Consider the following 14,941-nt stretch of genomic DNA (forward strand, 5'->3'; position numbering starts at 1 on the left):
TTCATTTGTTATTTCCCAATCGTCTGATGTCTTTTTTAATTCATTAGCGATATTTTCTGCAGTGTGGCGTTCTTCCATTTCATGAGTGGTTAAGGTGTATGACTGTATGTTCCATTGTTTGTCAATAAATTGTACAGTGAGTGTAATGTATGTATCTTGTGTCAACGAAGACCAAGATACGAGAGGATAACGTAGCAATTTTGTCGCGTGAGAACGTTGGTCGTATCGATTTGTTTTCGTTAACGTTTATTTCGTTGTTAGATTTTTTCTACGATAAATCTGTTTTCGTGTGAGAAATTTGAATTCGTTCGAAATAAATATTTTTGAAGGAAGATCGGAGAAACGGGATGTTTCGTTTAGACGAATATTTTTGTTTTTTTAACTATTTCGCGAACACTGTTCGGAACAGCATCGTTCGACAGACGATGGATTCGGAAATAAATTTGGGTAGCGATTCGAGCGTGTTTCGTCGTTGCGGAAATTGGCGTCGTACGGACGGTATCGAGCATTGTCGCGTGGCAAATGGGTTCGGAGGTACATTTGGTTTGCAGTTTAAGCGTTTCGCCGTTGTACGAAACGGCGTACCGCGAACACGTTGCGGATATAGATAACTAAATCGGATTACGACGTAAAATTTACGAAGTATTCCTATAATAATTGAAAAATTTCTACGAAAAGTAGCGTCAGATCGGGGTGTACGAGTTCGCGGGACGCGATTCCACGTAATTCGATTCGCGTGAAATACTTATCGCGAAACGATCGAGTGAGAGGTTTATGAAAATTTCGCCGTTGCCGGAAACGGCGTTGCGCGAACACTTGGCGGATGTAGATAAGGAAGTTTTTGCGTGTGCGTGCGTGTGTGCGTGCGTGTTTTCGTAAATCGAATTAGAACGCAGAATTTACGAAGTAGGTATTCGTGTAATAATTAATATTTTTATATTAATGTTGCGTCGTATCGGATTTTACGAGTTCGCGTACCGCGATCCCACGCTATTCCGTTCGCGTGGAATACCTATTGTGAAACACTAAAGTCAGAGGTTTCGAATATGTGTGCCTGTGTGCGTGCGTGCGTGCGTGTGTTGGACGCGAAAGTGTCAACAAAATTGGTTACCGAGAGAACATGTTTCGAGAATTTTATGGAAAGGAACGAATTAAATATTTCAAAGTATGATCGATGGATATGTGTTTTCGTTTTTCTTTTTTTGGCGCAAAAGGGTTTTGTCTTCAGAACGTTATATCTGAGCATAGAATAATCTGAAATGAACAATAATTTTCATTTGACAGCTTTAACGGGTTCTTACGCTGCTGCAAGACAAATTTTCTCATTATCTTAACCTTTTGCACTCCTTTTTCAATTGAAACGGCATAGTTTAAATACAATCACATAAATACATAATTATTTAAATACAATCTTCCAAACCATTTTTTACGTTCTAAGTATGTATTTTATATTTACGTTTCATACATGCAATGCTTATGGAATGGGTAAAATGTAAATTTGAGGAATCTTTTTTTAATCAACACATACAAAAACTGCCAAGAAGATAATAACGCCTTGCAAGCGTGTCAAAAGATATTGTTTATAATAATTTATAATATTTGTAATATATTGTGTATAATATATAATAATTTAGTGACATTTTTTTGTGTAACTATTGGTATAAGATTTTAAATGAATAATATAGAATTGATGGGTTATATAAGTAGGTTAAGAAAAAAATGTGATAACAATAACGGTTTTATAATATAACAATAATAGCATATAATGAATACCATGAAATATTACTGCCACCAATAGGATTCGAACCGCACTCTATCTGAACATTCTGGTATACATATATTACACAGAATACTCAAGTCTTCTTTCTCTTAAATCGCATTTGTTAGGTGAAACAATTGCTTTTTTCAATGTAATTACGTTTAAAATTCCTTGATATACACCCGCAGTAAAATCCACAAATGTAGAACTTTCCTCCTCACAGCAGAAACGTCGAAAAAATTCGGTTTTTATTATTTTTGACAATGATGACCCACAACAAAAAATCTGAAATAAATTGACGGTACGGCCTGTTATAGTACTTTATCAGGGAGCCAAACAGTAGAATAGCATGTTTTCATATTTTCGATAAATCTGCATTTTTCCGATTTTTTGGGGGTTTTTCAATTTTTACGACCACAGTTTGCAACAAAAAAAATCTGAAAAATTGTCTAAAATGCGCATTAGGATCCGAAATATGTTACATTTTTTTCAGAATTTTAGAACGCATTTGAGACCGGAAAATGCACAGAAAAGCGCAACATATAATTTACCCTGTAGCTACCCACACGGGCAAGCTGAAGGGCTCAAATTTTACTCAGAGGGGTTTTTCTTGCTCAGCTTTCGAATGGTTCAATAGTAATTGCAAAAACTGTAAGGGCAGTTTTGACCATCTTAATCGGCTACGGCCCTACATTCATTTTTGAGAAAGTTGAAAAATAGTCTTTTGCCCATGTTTTTGGCGATTCTGAACCATTGTGAGTCGTCAGGGGCCTGAGGACTACTCGCGGATACGGTCCTGTCCGTTAGGATTCGCGCGTGAAGCGCGCCAATTAGGATAAGTCGTGACTATGGCGGTGGGGGGTATTAGAATCGACGCTTCGCGTTACCGAAAGCCGAAAGTCGGGAGTCGGGAGTCGGGATTAGTCGGAATCGGAATCAGTCGGGATCAGTCGGGATAGCTGATGGCACTGTTGCGCTGGCTTTCTCACCGTCGCACAGTGGGCCGGATTGGGGTAAACTGTGACATTCACCCCTAAAACGAACTTTCTCGTATTGATATCTAATATATGAATATTGCATCCCAAATGTCCATAGACCTCGGAAATGAAGAACATAGTACAATTTAATAAATATTAAAGTTGTAATAAGCATTGAAAGTTGGACGTTTTAAGAGGCGTATTTTTCACGAGAAAAATTGCTTCTCTTTGATGCGATGCCCTGACGTTGTTATTTGATATTTTCTCTCGCTTTTTTTTTTAAATTGAAGAGCAGATTTTTACGATAAGAAATCGTATCTTACATTATTAATTAGTCGGCATAATATATTAAAAGTCAATGCTGAAGTAAAAGTAATAAATTTAAAACATTCTTTATATTCGGTAAGGGAGATCTTTAAAGTCCCAGGATGTCCCAGTGTCTAACAAATTGGAATATTTTCAGTAAACCTTCCTCTAAATAATCGTGAAAGAATTAATTCCCTAGTCGAACCTATTCTTAAATTATTACTGTTTAAAGCTGTCAATGTTCGTATAGCGAGCGGAGTCGAAGCGGAGCGAAGCATAATTTATAGACGGGCGACGTGAGGTAGCGACGTAAGAGGAGCGCGCGAAAAGACGAATCGCCCTTAACGACTGTTGTTTATGTCACGTTCGCGGATAGTAACGAATTACTATAAATAGATGGTTGCCTCCTTTTGACTTCAGATCCATACATGAGCACTATCAGAATGAAATCGCATACTAAAAAAATTAAGGAATTAGATACAGAGGCACAAGAATTAATAATTAAATACCAGGAGATATAATAATATTGATAATACAAATAATAATTTTGTAACACTAATGGCAATAATAATAATAATAATAATAATAGTAACATTGATGTATTTTTTCTTAACTAATCATTAATGTGTCATTACTACATTGTCTAGTCCAAATTTCGCATCCATACCTCTTACGAATCAAAAGTTACGAGGCAATGTCACAGTTCACCCCAATCCGGCCCACTGTGCGTCGGTTGTCGCGGTGTATAGTGTTGTGTCTTGTGTCTATGGATTATGGATTCCCGATCATGGCCGATTTGAGATTTCATCGACAACAGTAAGTACAGACATCATTTTCTTTAACTATTCTACGCTTGTATCTTTTCATTTTCGTATAAAAATAGTCTTATTACATTATAATACATATACACTGCTGTGCAAAAGAATGAAGCACCCGGCCATATTTACTAGAAAAGCGTTAAAAATCAAATAAGAACACAGTAAGTTTTGAAAAAGCATTCCGCTGTTTAATTGAATAGTTCTGAGAATATGTGTGTTATTGCGGATTATCTAATACATACTTTAAATGCAATAAATCAATCATTGTACAATACAATTTCTACATAAAGATATTATTTGTCATTATATCTCTTATAATTATACTGATTGCTTGTTTCTTTTGCACAGTGGTGTATATACTTATAAGAAGAATTAGACATAGTCGGTTTATATACGTTGTTGTCAAATGATGTTAATATTTTAATATCGAATTGTCTTTAAAAGTCGTTATAGTTAAAGTTGTTGTAGATCAAAGACGTTAACGGTCAAAGTCATTGCAAAAACGCAAGAATTCGGGCCATTTAGATTTGTTATTCCCATAACAGGCGTCTCGGCTAGGGGGAGGTCACCGCGTCCGGCAAGTCGCGTAAATAAATATGTATGTATACCGTACCGAATTCGTGTTTCTAGCCGTTGAATTATTTATTTATTATTAATTGTGATTTAGTTTTTAACTGTTGTCTATATTATATGTAATTGTTGTTGTAATTATAACTATTGTATATGTAATTAATAAATTTGCTCTTTCTGTTGCAGATTCCGAAGAGCAGCTTGGTAGCCGAGATCGCTGATTTCGAAAATTGAAAGCGAGACCCAGCGGCAGCGTCGTGTCGTATTTTCTTCAAGGAGAACGTGAGCGTGAGTATTCACCTATTATGTACCTTCCAAATTAAATTGTGTTATTGAATATCCACTAATGAACAATTTATTAATTCGATTTGAATTCTTTACTTATTATTAATTCGGATGTAGCCAGAACTGGGGAAAATAGTATTTTGAATAGTAAATAATCCTATTTATTTTTTTTAAGGTATATGTACAATTCTGAAAAGAAAATATTTTATTTGATGCAGTCATTTTTGAAAATAAAATAATTTATTCGAGGCAGTAATCTTTTTGGATATAGTATTTCATATTTGAAGAATATTGAAAATATATATCTTCAATTTCAATTTTTAATATTGCTGAAAATAATGGTACGAATTCTATTGTATTTTATCTTATATCTTAAATAGAAGATTATTTAATATTTTGTTTCCTTTTTTGATTCCAGGACTTCACAACAACTTCATATCAACCACAACGCAGCTTGACACCAACCTCAACGCAGCTTGACACCAACCCCAACGCTGCTTGACACCAACTCCAACACAGCTTCACTTCACCTCAACAAGTAGTAAGTGAACAAACAACTGTCTTTCTTACTGGTAGATTTTGACGAGTACAATGACTAATCACCGGATCAATCATATTTACCGTAACATATATATTTTTTGTCGAAAATCAAATGGGCTCGATATATCCCGATGGAATTTTACAAAGATTTTTTAATACCTTGTTGCCTTTTTTATTTCAGGATTCTACGCAGCTTCAGTTCAACACCTACGCAGCTCGATACCAACTCCAACACAGCTTCACTTCAATACCTACGCAGCTCGACACCAACTCCAACACAGCTTCACTTCAACACCTACGCAGCTCGACACCAACTCCAACACAGCTTCACTTCACCTCAACAAGTAGTAAGTGAACAAACAACTGTCTTTCTTACTGGTAGATTTTGACGAGTACAGTGACTAATCACCGGATCAATCACATTTACCGTAACATATATATTTTTTGTCGAAAATCAAATGGGCTCGATATATCCCGATGGAATTTTACAAAGATTTTTTAATACCTTGTTTCCTTTTTTATTTCAGGATTCTACGCAGCTTCACTTCAACACCTACGCAGCTCGATACCAACTCCAACACAGCTTCACTTCAATACCTACGCAGCTCGACACCAACTCCAACACAGCTTCACTTCACCTCAACAAGTAGTAAGTGAACAAACAACTGTCTTTCTTACTGGTAGATTTTGACGAGTGCAGTGACTAATCACCGGATCAATCACATTTACCGTAACATATATATTTTCTGTCAAAAATCAAATGGGCTCGATATATCCCGATGGAATTTTACAAAGACTTTTTAATACCTTGTTTCCTTTTTTATTTCAGGATTCTACGCAGCTTCACTTCAACACCTACGCAGCACGACACCAACTCCAACACAGCTTCACTTCAACACCTACGCAGCTCGACACCAACTCCAACACAGCCTCAACAAGTAGTAAGCGAACAAACAACTGTCTTTCTTATTGGTAGAGTTTGACGAGTACAGTGACCGTGGAAACGCTAGGCGTTCCTGCGGGTAATAATCTGTTTCTTAGCTAGGTAGGGTCGCTTTTTGTACGTCGCGTTTGTTTTTATAAATTTAACAATTTCGATAATATGATAGATTCTCGAATTTGTTAAAAGATAACAATCTTCCTTAATTTGGTGCATAATTATTAGAGTCGTTTTTTATCATCAAGAATATCGTTTGTATTTTAAAATTATTTTAAATTGATCGGAAGCATTAGATATCAGGTACAAAAAGACAATTCGCAACTGATAGATTCTTTAGACAAAACAAGTTAACATATATTACTTTTATAAGTACTTTATGTTTAGTACTTTTTCCATTAGTTCGAAACGTTGCTTTGTCCAAAGGATCTTCCGAGGGTTTTTGAAATACATATTTCCATAAAAATTGAGAACAAATAAATCAATAAATTATTGAATATTTTTATTAAAATCTTTCTTAGTCTCTTTTCGCTCAACAATTAAATTTTCCTGAGCATTTTCATTAATTTAATATTTGATTTGTAAATTGAGATTATATTTTGAGTTGAAAGTAGAGTCATTTTGCAAAAATGCATGAACGTTAGCCCGTACGAAATCTAACGGATTCTTTTAGTTAGGATTTTCAGAATAATGAGGTTCCCTGCTCGTTGCCCGAATCCTCTCGCGTGCCCAGGTGCTACTCAGGAGAATGACAGCAACGGGCATATGGAATATTATTTTTTAATCGTATGTGTGGCAACTGACAATCGTTAGTGTATCGTGCACGACGCATTTTCCACTTCTGTGTGTGTGTGTGTGTGTGTGTGTGTGTGTGTGTGTGTGTTAGGCAGTGGAATTGCGTCCGCTTCTTAAACTAGATTCGGTAGCGCATATTCCCGTTAATCTGTGGCATGCTACATGGCTTCTCGTGGAATGTGTGTGCGCGTAGCTTTCTCATTTCATTAAAAATAACATGCAATATTAAAAATTACGCGCGTAATTAAATTCAGTATTAATTCAGCTGTTATTTCGATTTATCCCGCAATGATTACTAACATTGTCAATCGATTTCAGGATAACTGGTACGTAGTACCTTAGAGTGTGTTTGTGATTCGAACGTTAGGGTGTCGGAGGCGTCCCGGGACGTTCTCTCTAGGTGTTAGGCTGTTGCACCCTGGCGTATGTGTGAAGATCGTGTTGCGAATGTGTTGGAGAACTTGTCTTTTGGCATTTTTTAAATATAGGGGTAGGTAGGTAGGTAGCTTACCTTTTTGGTGCGACTGTTCGTTCTAAGTAGGTAGGAGCCGGGACTGACTACCGCTTTCTCTTTCGGGTAGGCTGCGATTCGCACGGTAGTCAGTCACTGGAAGAGCTCGAAGTTTCGTCTCGAAGCTAAATCCAACGAGGCATGACGTTCGAATTGATGCTTCGTGCTCGATTCTTCCTGCTCGTGTAGCTTTTCGCGGACGCGGACGCGAACGCGCGCGAATTAGGGTTTCGAAACGTTGCGCACCTGCTCGATCGCACCAGCGGAACGATCGGCTTCTCTCGAAACTTGCGATACGTTTCGGAAGTTGTCGATCGTTTTCACTGCGAGCACGTTTAGGGTTTCAGTTGTTTGGTGGACCGCCGAAGAAAAAGAAGAGGCTATATGCTGAAGTGGCTCCGACAAATTGTCGCTCAAGAGGGCAACTGCAATGGCCTTGCATCTTGGGATGCGAAGTCATTTCATTCATTGTCACTGTACTCATCTGTAGAAGTAGTAGTAGTAGTAGAAGTAGTAGATGTAGTTAGAGTTGCACACATGGGCAGGCCACGCCGCACAGTGAGGTATTTCGCTGAAAAACGGGAATAAAATATTGTAGCGTTATTTATGGGCTCACGGTCATAAATAAGTAGGTCGTTGGATTCGTCTTGACGCCAGATAGAACATTATCAGATAAAAATTGTATTTTAACATTAAAAAATCAAAATATTTTTTATTTTTTTTAGAAAAAATTTTCTTTTCGGAATTTTAAATATAGAATTTTGTACATGTTTAAGTACTGTTCAACTTTTATTCGAAACATTTTGTTGTCAGATTATCCGTAACTCTTGAAAAGTAGTGATAACGAAACGCTTTGAGTACGATGTACAGAGTTCAGGTAGGTGTACAGGGCACTCACAGATTTCATTCTGTGTCATCATCTAAATTAATATTGTTATTAATATTTGAACATTACCAATCATTCTGCAAGTTTTTTTTTCGATTTCGAAACGAAAGTCGCCACTTTCGACGCTCATTTCTACTTAAATTAGTTATAACTCTCCAATCCGGAACAATCCGGAAGAAATTTTTGTTGGACTATGATCGCAAAGCTTTATAGAATGTAATGGTACAAGAAGGAGTGCTCAATTCAATTCAATAGTTACATCATATATTTATATATTTATAACATATATTTCATAATCTCATAGCTGGCGTCAAGACGATTCCAACGACCTACTTTTTTATGACCCTGAGCCCATAAATAACGCTACAATATTTTATTCCCGTTTTTCGGGCAAATACCCCACTGTGCGCCGCCCCAACGATCAGCGGAGATGGGCACGTCCGCGATTTCCAGTTGCGAAAAAAACCACGCGTGTTGCATTAGTTATAGTAGATGTTATACACGGGTTCTAATTCACTTTTCACTTCACGGGAGAGCGGTACCGCCGAGCGGTATTGCACGAGCATATATTACGTCATATTTTTAATGGAATTATTGCATCATGTTTTTGGGGGAGGGGGAGGGGGGATACAGCCCATATCTTGAAAGGTGGGGGAGGGGGGGGCAGTTTCCAGATATTGCATTCGAGACCAGTTTCCTGGTATTGCCTGGTGAGGGGGAGGGGGAGGGGTGATCCTTGGGAACGTGTCCGAACGTGTTTATGTTTTCACGTCTCTACATGCAAGACTGTTTATGTCTGTCATCGCCATGCAGCTATCGTAAAACATTCATTTGAACGGAGTTCAATGAACGTCTTGTTTAATTTCATAAATATATACAACGGTCCCCTCTGAAAGATTTATGTAAGAGGACCATACAGCCAGTCAATAATTTTTCTCAACATCGATTTTTCGAGGACCAACGGTTTTTCTCACGTGCGGAGATTTCGATGAACGTATAATCTCACGAGTTCGTCTTGTTTAATTTCGTACAACGGTCCCCTCTTATCGATGTAGTGCAAGAGGACCGTGTCACTGTTTCTGTCTGCCATCGCCATACAGCCAGCTATCGTAAACATTCATTAAAAGTAGCATTTCAAATAATTTCATACATCTTTTTATCGTAGTTGGTTGGGGATGGTAAGAATGAATGAACAGGACGCGATGGAACGCGAAGTCTTCGCAAACGTTCCATTAATGATTAACTGCTGGAACTTCGAAATGAAATACGGAATCAAAACTGTATGAATACTGAAAAAAATGTAAACTGAGTTTCTCTTGAGATATATTTCTGTCAATTCTTCATCTCCGCTCTCTGTCTCTATCTCCCCGGTTATTACAATTTATGGATAGACCGTATGGTGATTATTAACTTCATCAATCGATTGAATCAGTCTTCGATTTTTCGATGATTTCTTCTTTTAATCATACACATTAATCAATCTTGACTAAAATTTTAATCGATTAATGCCCAACTCTGGGGTATTTGGCCGAAAATCTAGAAAGAAGTCAATTTCTAAATTTTTCCGTTTGTCATGGAATTTTTTCTATCCAACGTAGCTAAAGGTCGCTTGTAGTATACTTCATTGAAAGCCAAGAGATTTTACGCCACGCTTTCTGAAACAGCATCCGTTCATTGGCAATTTTCAAGGGTTTTGAGGAAAATTGTGTAAATTCTTGTATTACAGAAGTTTTTCAGTTAGGTGTACAGAGCACTTTCGCACAGATTTCATTTTGTTATCATTTAAATTAGTATAGATTATAAAGTTTATCGACGATTTTGTTATCGAGCGGAGATTTCGACGAACGTCTAATCTCACGAGTTCGATGAACGTCTTGTTTAATTTCATAAATATACAACGGTCCCCTCTGAAAGATCTTCTTATTGATGTAATGCAAGATGTAAGAGGACCGTGTCGCTGTTTCTGTCTGCCATCGCCATACAGTCAGCTATCGTAAACGCTCATTAAGAGTAGCATTTCAAATCATTTCTTCCAGCTTTTTATTGTAGTTGGTGGGGATGGTAAGAATGAATGAATGGAACGCGAAGTCTTCGTGAACGTTCCATCGTTGCAAGCGTTTGTCGTGTTGAGATTCAAAGATCAACCATTTTTCCATACGTGACGGTTTTCGCGTACTGCCCGTTGGACTTGTTGCGTGTGTGTGGAATATTATATGGAGATATTTTTTACATTAGTGGGTAGGGGTATTCATTATAAATTGCTCGTAACAGTCGTCGTATGAAGTTATACCATAAGAAAAAACGTCGACAATCAGGATCGCTATACGAAGTTACATCGCGTGTGTGTTTTTATCATCCGACCAGCCAACTTCGCGCATCCCCCTTTCTTCAACGGTAAGTACAATAAAAAAATTAATAAATGATGTAAAATCTAGTGGAAAAAATTGTGGAAAAAAATTTATATGCAAAGAGTTAGCCATGTGATCGATGTTTGTCATGACGGCTCGTTCGAACTCTTCGAATTTCGCTTGGGGAAGAACGTTGTTTATCCGACGCTGACAAAAAGTCTGCATGGTATGTCAGCAATTTCATACACGGGATTCCATTTAAAGATTTCGGCTATGAAAAATATCAACAGCACGATATATTCGAAGTAATTCAAAATTTTGTGCGCGATTATGCGAATCCTGTCGTAGCGTACAAAGGTGGATGTTTCGAGAGAGAGACATCCTTCGAAAAATGAAAATAAACTCGATAAATTTGGAAAATTTCAACTGTCCGAAATACGATGTACTAGTTCACGATCCCGTGTATGAAATTGCTGATGACGAACCGTGTCGACTTCACTGTTGGCAACCGACAAAAAACATCACATACCATTGCAGTCTGCGCGAAGTACAAACATTTCGAGCAGGGGTTAACAATTATAAAAACACGTAAAGTATCAGTTATAAAGACGCGACTTTGAATTTTTTCCACGTCAAAACCACAAACATGACACCTCTTTTTACGTTTTTTTTATTTTTTTCACACAGTGTTTCACGATGATTGCGAAATTGGAGATTGATTTTGGGCGAAGCGCGGTATGGACGTCTGAGGATTCGTCAAAGAATCGTCGCTCGAAGGTAAATAAATTTTCAAAGAAAAAATATCCCAAAGTATATAACATGATATATAACTGTCTATCTGTCTGTTCGCAGGAAACAAAAATAATGAAGACAAATGACAAGAAATTCGCTGCAATAATTATATTTTAAATATTTTTTAATACTTGTATATTTGTATAATTAAAGAGTAGATAAGAGTAACTTTTCACTAATGTCAAAAATATCTCGCTGTATAGGGAGGGGGCGATATTATTACTGTAATTGTTTTCTTTTTAATAAATACGAGTTAATTGTATGAGTAGGAGGACGAGGCGGAGGAGGAGGATTGGTTTTAAATAAAAATAAGATCTTTCTTATAATTTTTTTATTTGATAAATTATGAAACAGCTAACGAATGAACAGTGCGAGGCACTTATCAACGCAGCGCATTGCAACATTTGTGAAAAACCATGTGAGGAAAAGGATATACGGGTGTGCGATCATTGTCATCTAACAGGACGATATAGAGGCCCCACGCATCAAGATTGCAATTTAAATTACAAAAATTCGTTTTGCATTCCCATAGTTTTCCACAATTTATCCGGGTACGATTCACATTTCATTATCGAAGAAATAGCTAATGCGTTTGAAGGTAGTGTCAACGTATTACCAATAACTAAAGAAAAGTATATTTCATTTACAAAAATGTTTAAGATCAGCAATCAGATTCGCGTAATTGTATTAAATTACGATTCATCGATTCGTACAAAAATGTTTGAACACAAGTCTCGACAAATTAGCATCTTTCCTCGACACAAACAAATTGACAATTTTACGCGTTCCGAATTTCAAAATCTTTCCATAGAAAATTTCATGTTGTTGACGCGAAAGGGTGTCTCTTTCCATACGAATATCTCGATTGCGTAGATAAATTAGACGATCTTTGTTTGCGAGTCATTTTACAGTTCGTTGACAGGCGAAACCGTATCCGAACGTGATTATTAGACTGCGGATCTTTATGAAAAATAAAAATTGTCTTCATAAATTGCACAACATAGGAGCCAAATAGAAATGTAATTTTTTCTCTAATGATATTAATTAGCTGAAACGAGTACATTGATATTTTTAAATCCTGTTAACCTGTCCACTGCTTTAAATTGCACATACTCATTTTTGCCATAAATGTATAAAATCCGCAGTCTAGTGATTATGTGCATGCCGAGAATGTGTGGAAGCGTTTCAACACAAAAAGTTTGGGTGAATACAGCGATCTGTATTTGAAAGCTGATGTTTTGTTACTGGCTGATGTTTTTGAAAATTTTCATAAAAACTTGCATTAAGAGCTACAGTTTAGATCCACCATATTATTACACTTTACCAGGTTTCACGTGGGATGCTATGCTAAAACATATAAAATTAGGTTTGAATTATTAACACAGTGGGCCGGATCGAGAAATTTAGTGACATTTCACGAAAGAGTCGACTCTCTCTCTCTCTCTCTCTCTCTGTCTCTCTCTCTCTTTCTCATATCGATTTCTAATAAATTTATATTGCCTCCTAAATGTCCATCAACATCGAAGCTGAAAAAATTAATGTTCGTTCAAAAAAACTGTAGTTAATATAAATTCACAAAGATAGACATTTTGGGATGCAGTATTTTTCAGCCAAAAAAATTGCTTCTTTTCATCGAGGTGTCCTGATTACCCTATTTAATATTTATTCTGGGGATTTTGTGTAAATGAAAAACAGTCCTTTGCGGTAACAATTAACGCCGTTAGTTGAGGATGGTTGCTCGCAATGTATTAAAAATTAATATTTAATGAAATGAATAAAATCTATATACTTTCTTAGAATTTGCAAGGTGTATTTTTTAGAGGACCTAACTGGACCTAATCGTATAAACAGATCATTTTCATTAGACCTTCCTCTACATATCCCCACAAAAAAATCATATCCGAACCGATCCGATCTTGGAAATTATGATTGTTTAAAGTTATCGGGGACGTCTCACCTGACGCATAGCAACTCACATACATTAAATACCATCCAAATATGAATATTTTTGCAATTGCATTAAAAGTTCGTACCTACCTAAAACAAGTATGTAATTTTTAACAATAATATAGTTAATCTATTAATTTTATTGTTAAAAACATAACGAACGGTAATAATATAACTGGACTAAGAGTTTCATAGTTTTCCTTAGTGAGTATCACTGTTTTTGGGTAAGTATATCTGTCAATTTATCTATGCAGATAAAGCAGTATGTTAATTAGATTACATTTTATATCTGACAATATTTGTTGAATATAATAATTTTAATCTCAGTTTTTATGCCTGCAGATATCCAGAAGCTGCAGATTTAATAATTAATTAAACTAAACAAATTGACCAAAAGTTTACCTGTGAACATCAATTTAGAAACGTTTTGCTAAGATTAATTGGCTTATCTTTTATATTTGTTATATTTTTGTTCATATTTTCATCTTTTATAAACACATTACACATACATGAAATAATACGAAATAACAAAGGTTGTAATATATAGAATGAACATGAACTTAAAACAATTAAATTGAAAAAATTATTTATAATTATTATTATTAAATAAATGACGCGTGGTTTAGGTTTATAACACAAAACTGGTTTATTCCGTTAAACTAATATTACACAGCTCTAACAAAAAGGTGGCTCTCGCACGAGGCTCGCACAGACAACGCCATTACTCGACTGGACACTTTCTCATATCGTACATCCATCAGGTGGCGCTATTCGAACTGATGGTATCGGTCACCGTTGAATGTGAATGTATCATACCTTAATACTCAACACGCCTCCTTACATTTACATTCAATTCCATATATCTAACATTTTGTACCGTTATTATTTTATCCTTAGTCTGTCTCTAAACATTTCAAACTTTGTTTTACCTAAAGGTTTCGTGAATACATCAGCGATATTATTTTCTGACTCTATTTTTACTATATCGACAATACCATCCAAATAGTTTTCATTCACATAGTGGTATTGCACTTCAATATGTTTAGAATTTTTGGTATAGTTTCCATATTTAGCTATACACATTGCACCAGAATTATCTTCGTATACCTTAATTGGTTTGTTTAATTTTATTCCAAAAGATCTTAATATTCCACGCATAAAATTTACTTCCGTTACAGCTTCTGATAATGCTACGTATTCTGCAAATGTAGACGACTTGGTCACTGTACTCTGTTTTCGCGTTTTCCAAAAAACTACATTTCCAAACAATTTTATTACAAAGCCCGATGTTGACTTTCTATCAGTAACATCTCCTGCCCAATCGGCATCCACAAAACAGTCCATTGTGTCTACATTATAATTATTTTTGTAAGTTAGCTTTAGATTCCTAGTTAGAAATAAGTATTTTAAAACTCTCATCGCATATTTAAAATGTTCCTCTCCATAATTATTTTGAAATCTGCTAAGATA

The 14,941-nt window shown here is 36.0% G+C and overlaps 1 protein-coding gene and 1 long non-coding RNA gene across 2 annotated transcripts; both read left to right on the plus strand.

Moving 5' to 3' along the window:
* Positions 1–774: 774 nt before the first annotated feature.
* On the plus strand, positions 775–6,837 carry LOC143218328 (uncharacterized). Its single transcript, XM_076443461.1, has 7 exons — positions 775–875; positions 3,727–3,858; positions 4,329–4,437; positions 4,617–4,634; positions 5,437–5,602; positions 5,783–5,904; positions 6,085–6,837. Exons 1-7 carry the CDS (start codon positions 775–777, stop codon positions 6,229–6,231), a joined length of 795 nt encoding a protein of 264 aa, XP_076299576.1. The 3' UTR covers positions 6,232–6,837.
* A 3,606-nt stretch (positions 6,838–10,443) lies between these two features.
* LOC143218456 (uncharacterized) lies at positions 10,444–11,745 on the plus strand. Its single transcript, XR_013011068.1, has 3 exons — positions 10,444–10,778; positions 11,420–11,509; positions 11,585–11,745. It is a non-coding gene; the product is annotated as an uncharacterized LOC143218456 (long non-coding RNA).
* The last annotated feature ends 3,196 nt before the right edge of the window (positions 11,746–14,941 follow it).

The sequence above is a fragment of the Lasioglossum baleicum genome, chromosome 19 (assembly GCF_051020765.1).
Source record: "Lasioglossum baleicum chromosome 19, iyLasBale1, whole genome shotgun sequence".
Lineage (NCBI taxonomy): Eukaryota > Metazoa > Arthropoda > Insecta > Hymenoptera > Halictidae > Lasioglossum > Lasioglossum baleicum.

What these genes read in the sequence shown, in the direction of transcription:
- LOC143218328 (XM_076443461.1), top strand. Translation starts at nt 775, where the DNA reads ATGAAAATTTCGCCGTTGCCGGAAACGGCGTTGCGCGAACACTTGGCG. An exon ending in TTGAGATTTCATCGACAACA is followed by an intron (nt 3,859 to 4,328) that starts GTAAGTACAGAC and finishes AAGTTGTTGTAG; the next exon opens with ATCAAAGACGTTAACGGTCA. An exon ending in TCACTTCACCTCAACAAGTA is followed by an intron (nt 5,603 to 5,782) that starts GTAAGTGAACAA and finishes TTTTTATTTCAG; the next exon opens with GATTCTACGCAGCTTCACTT.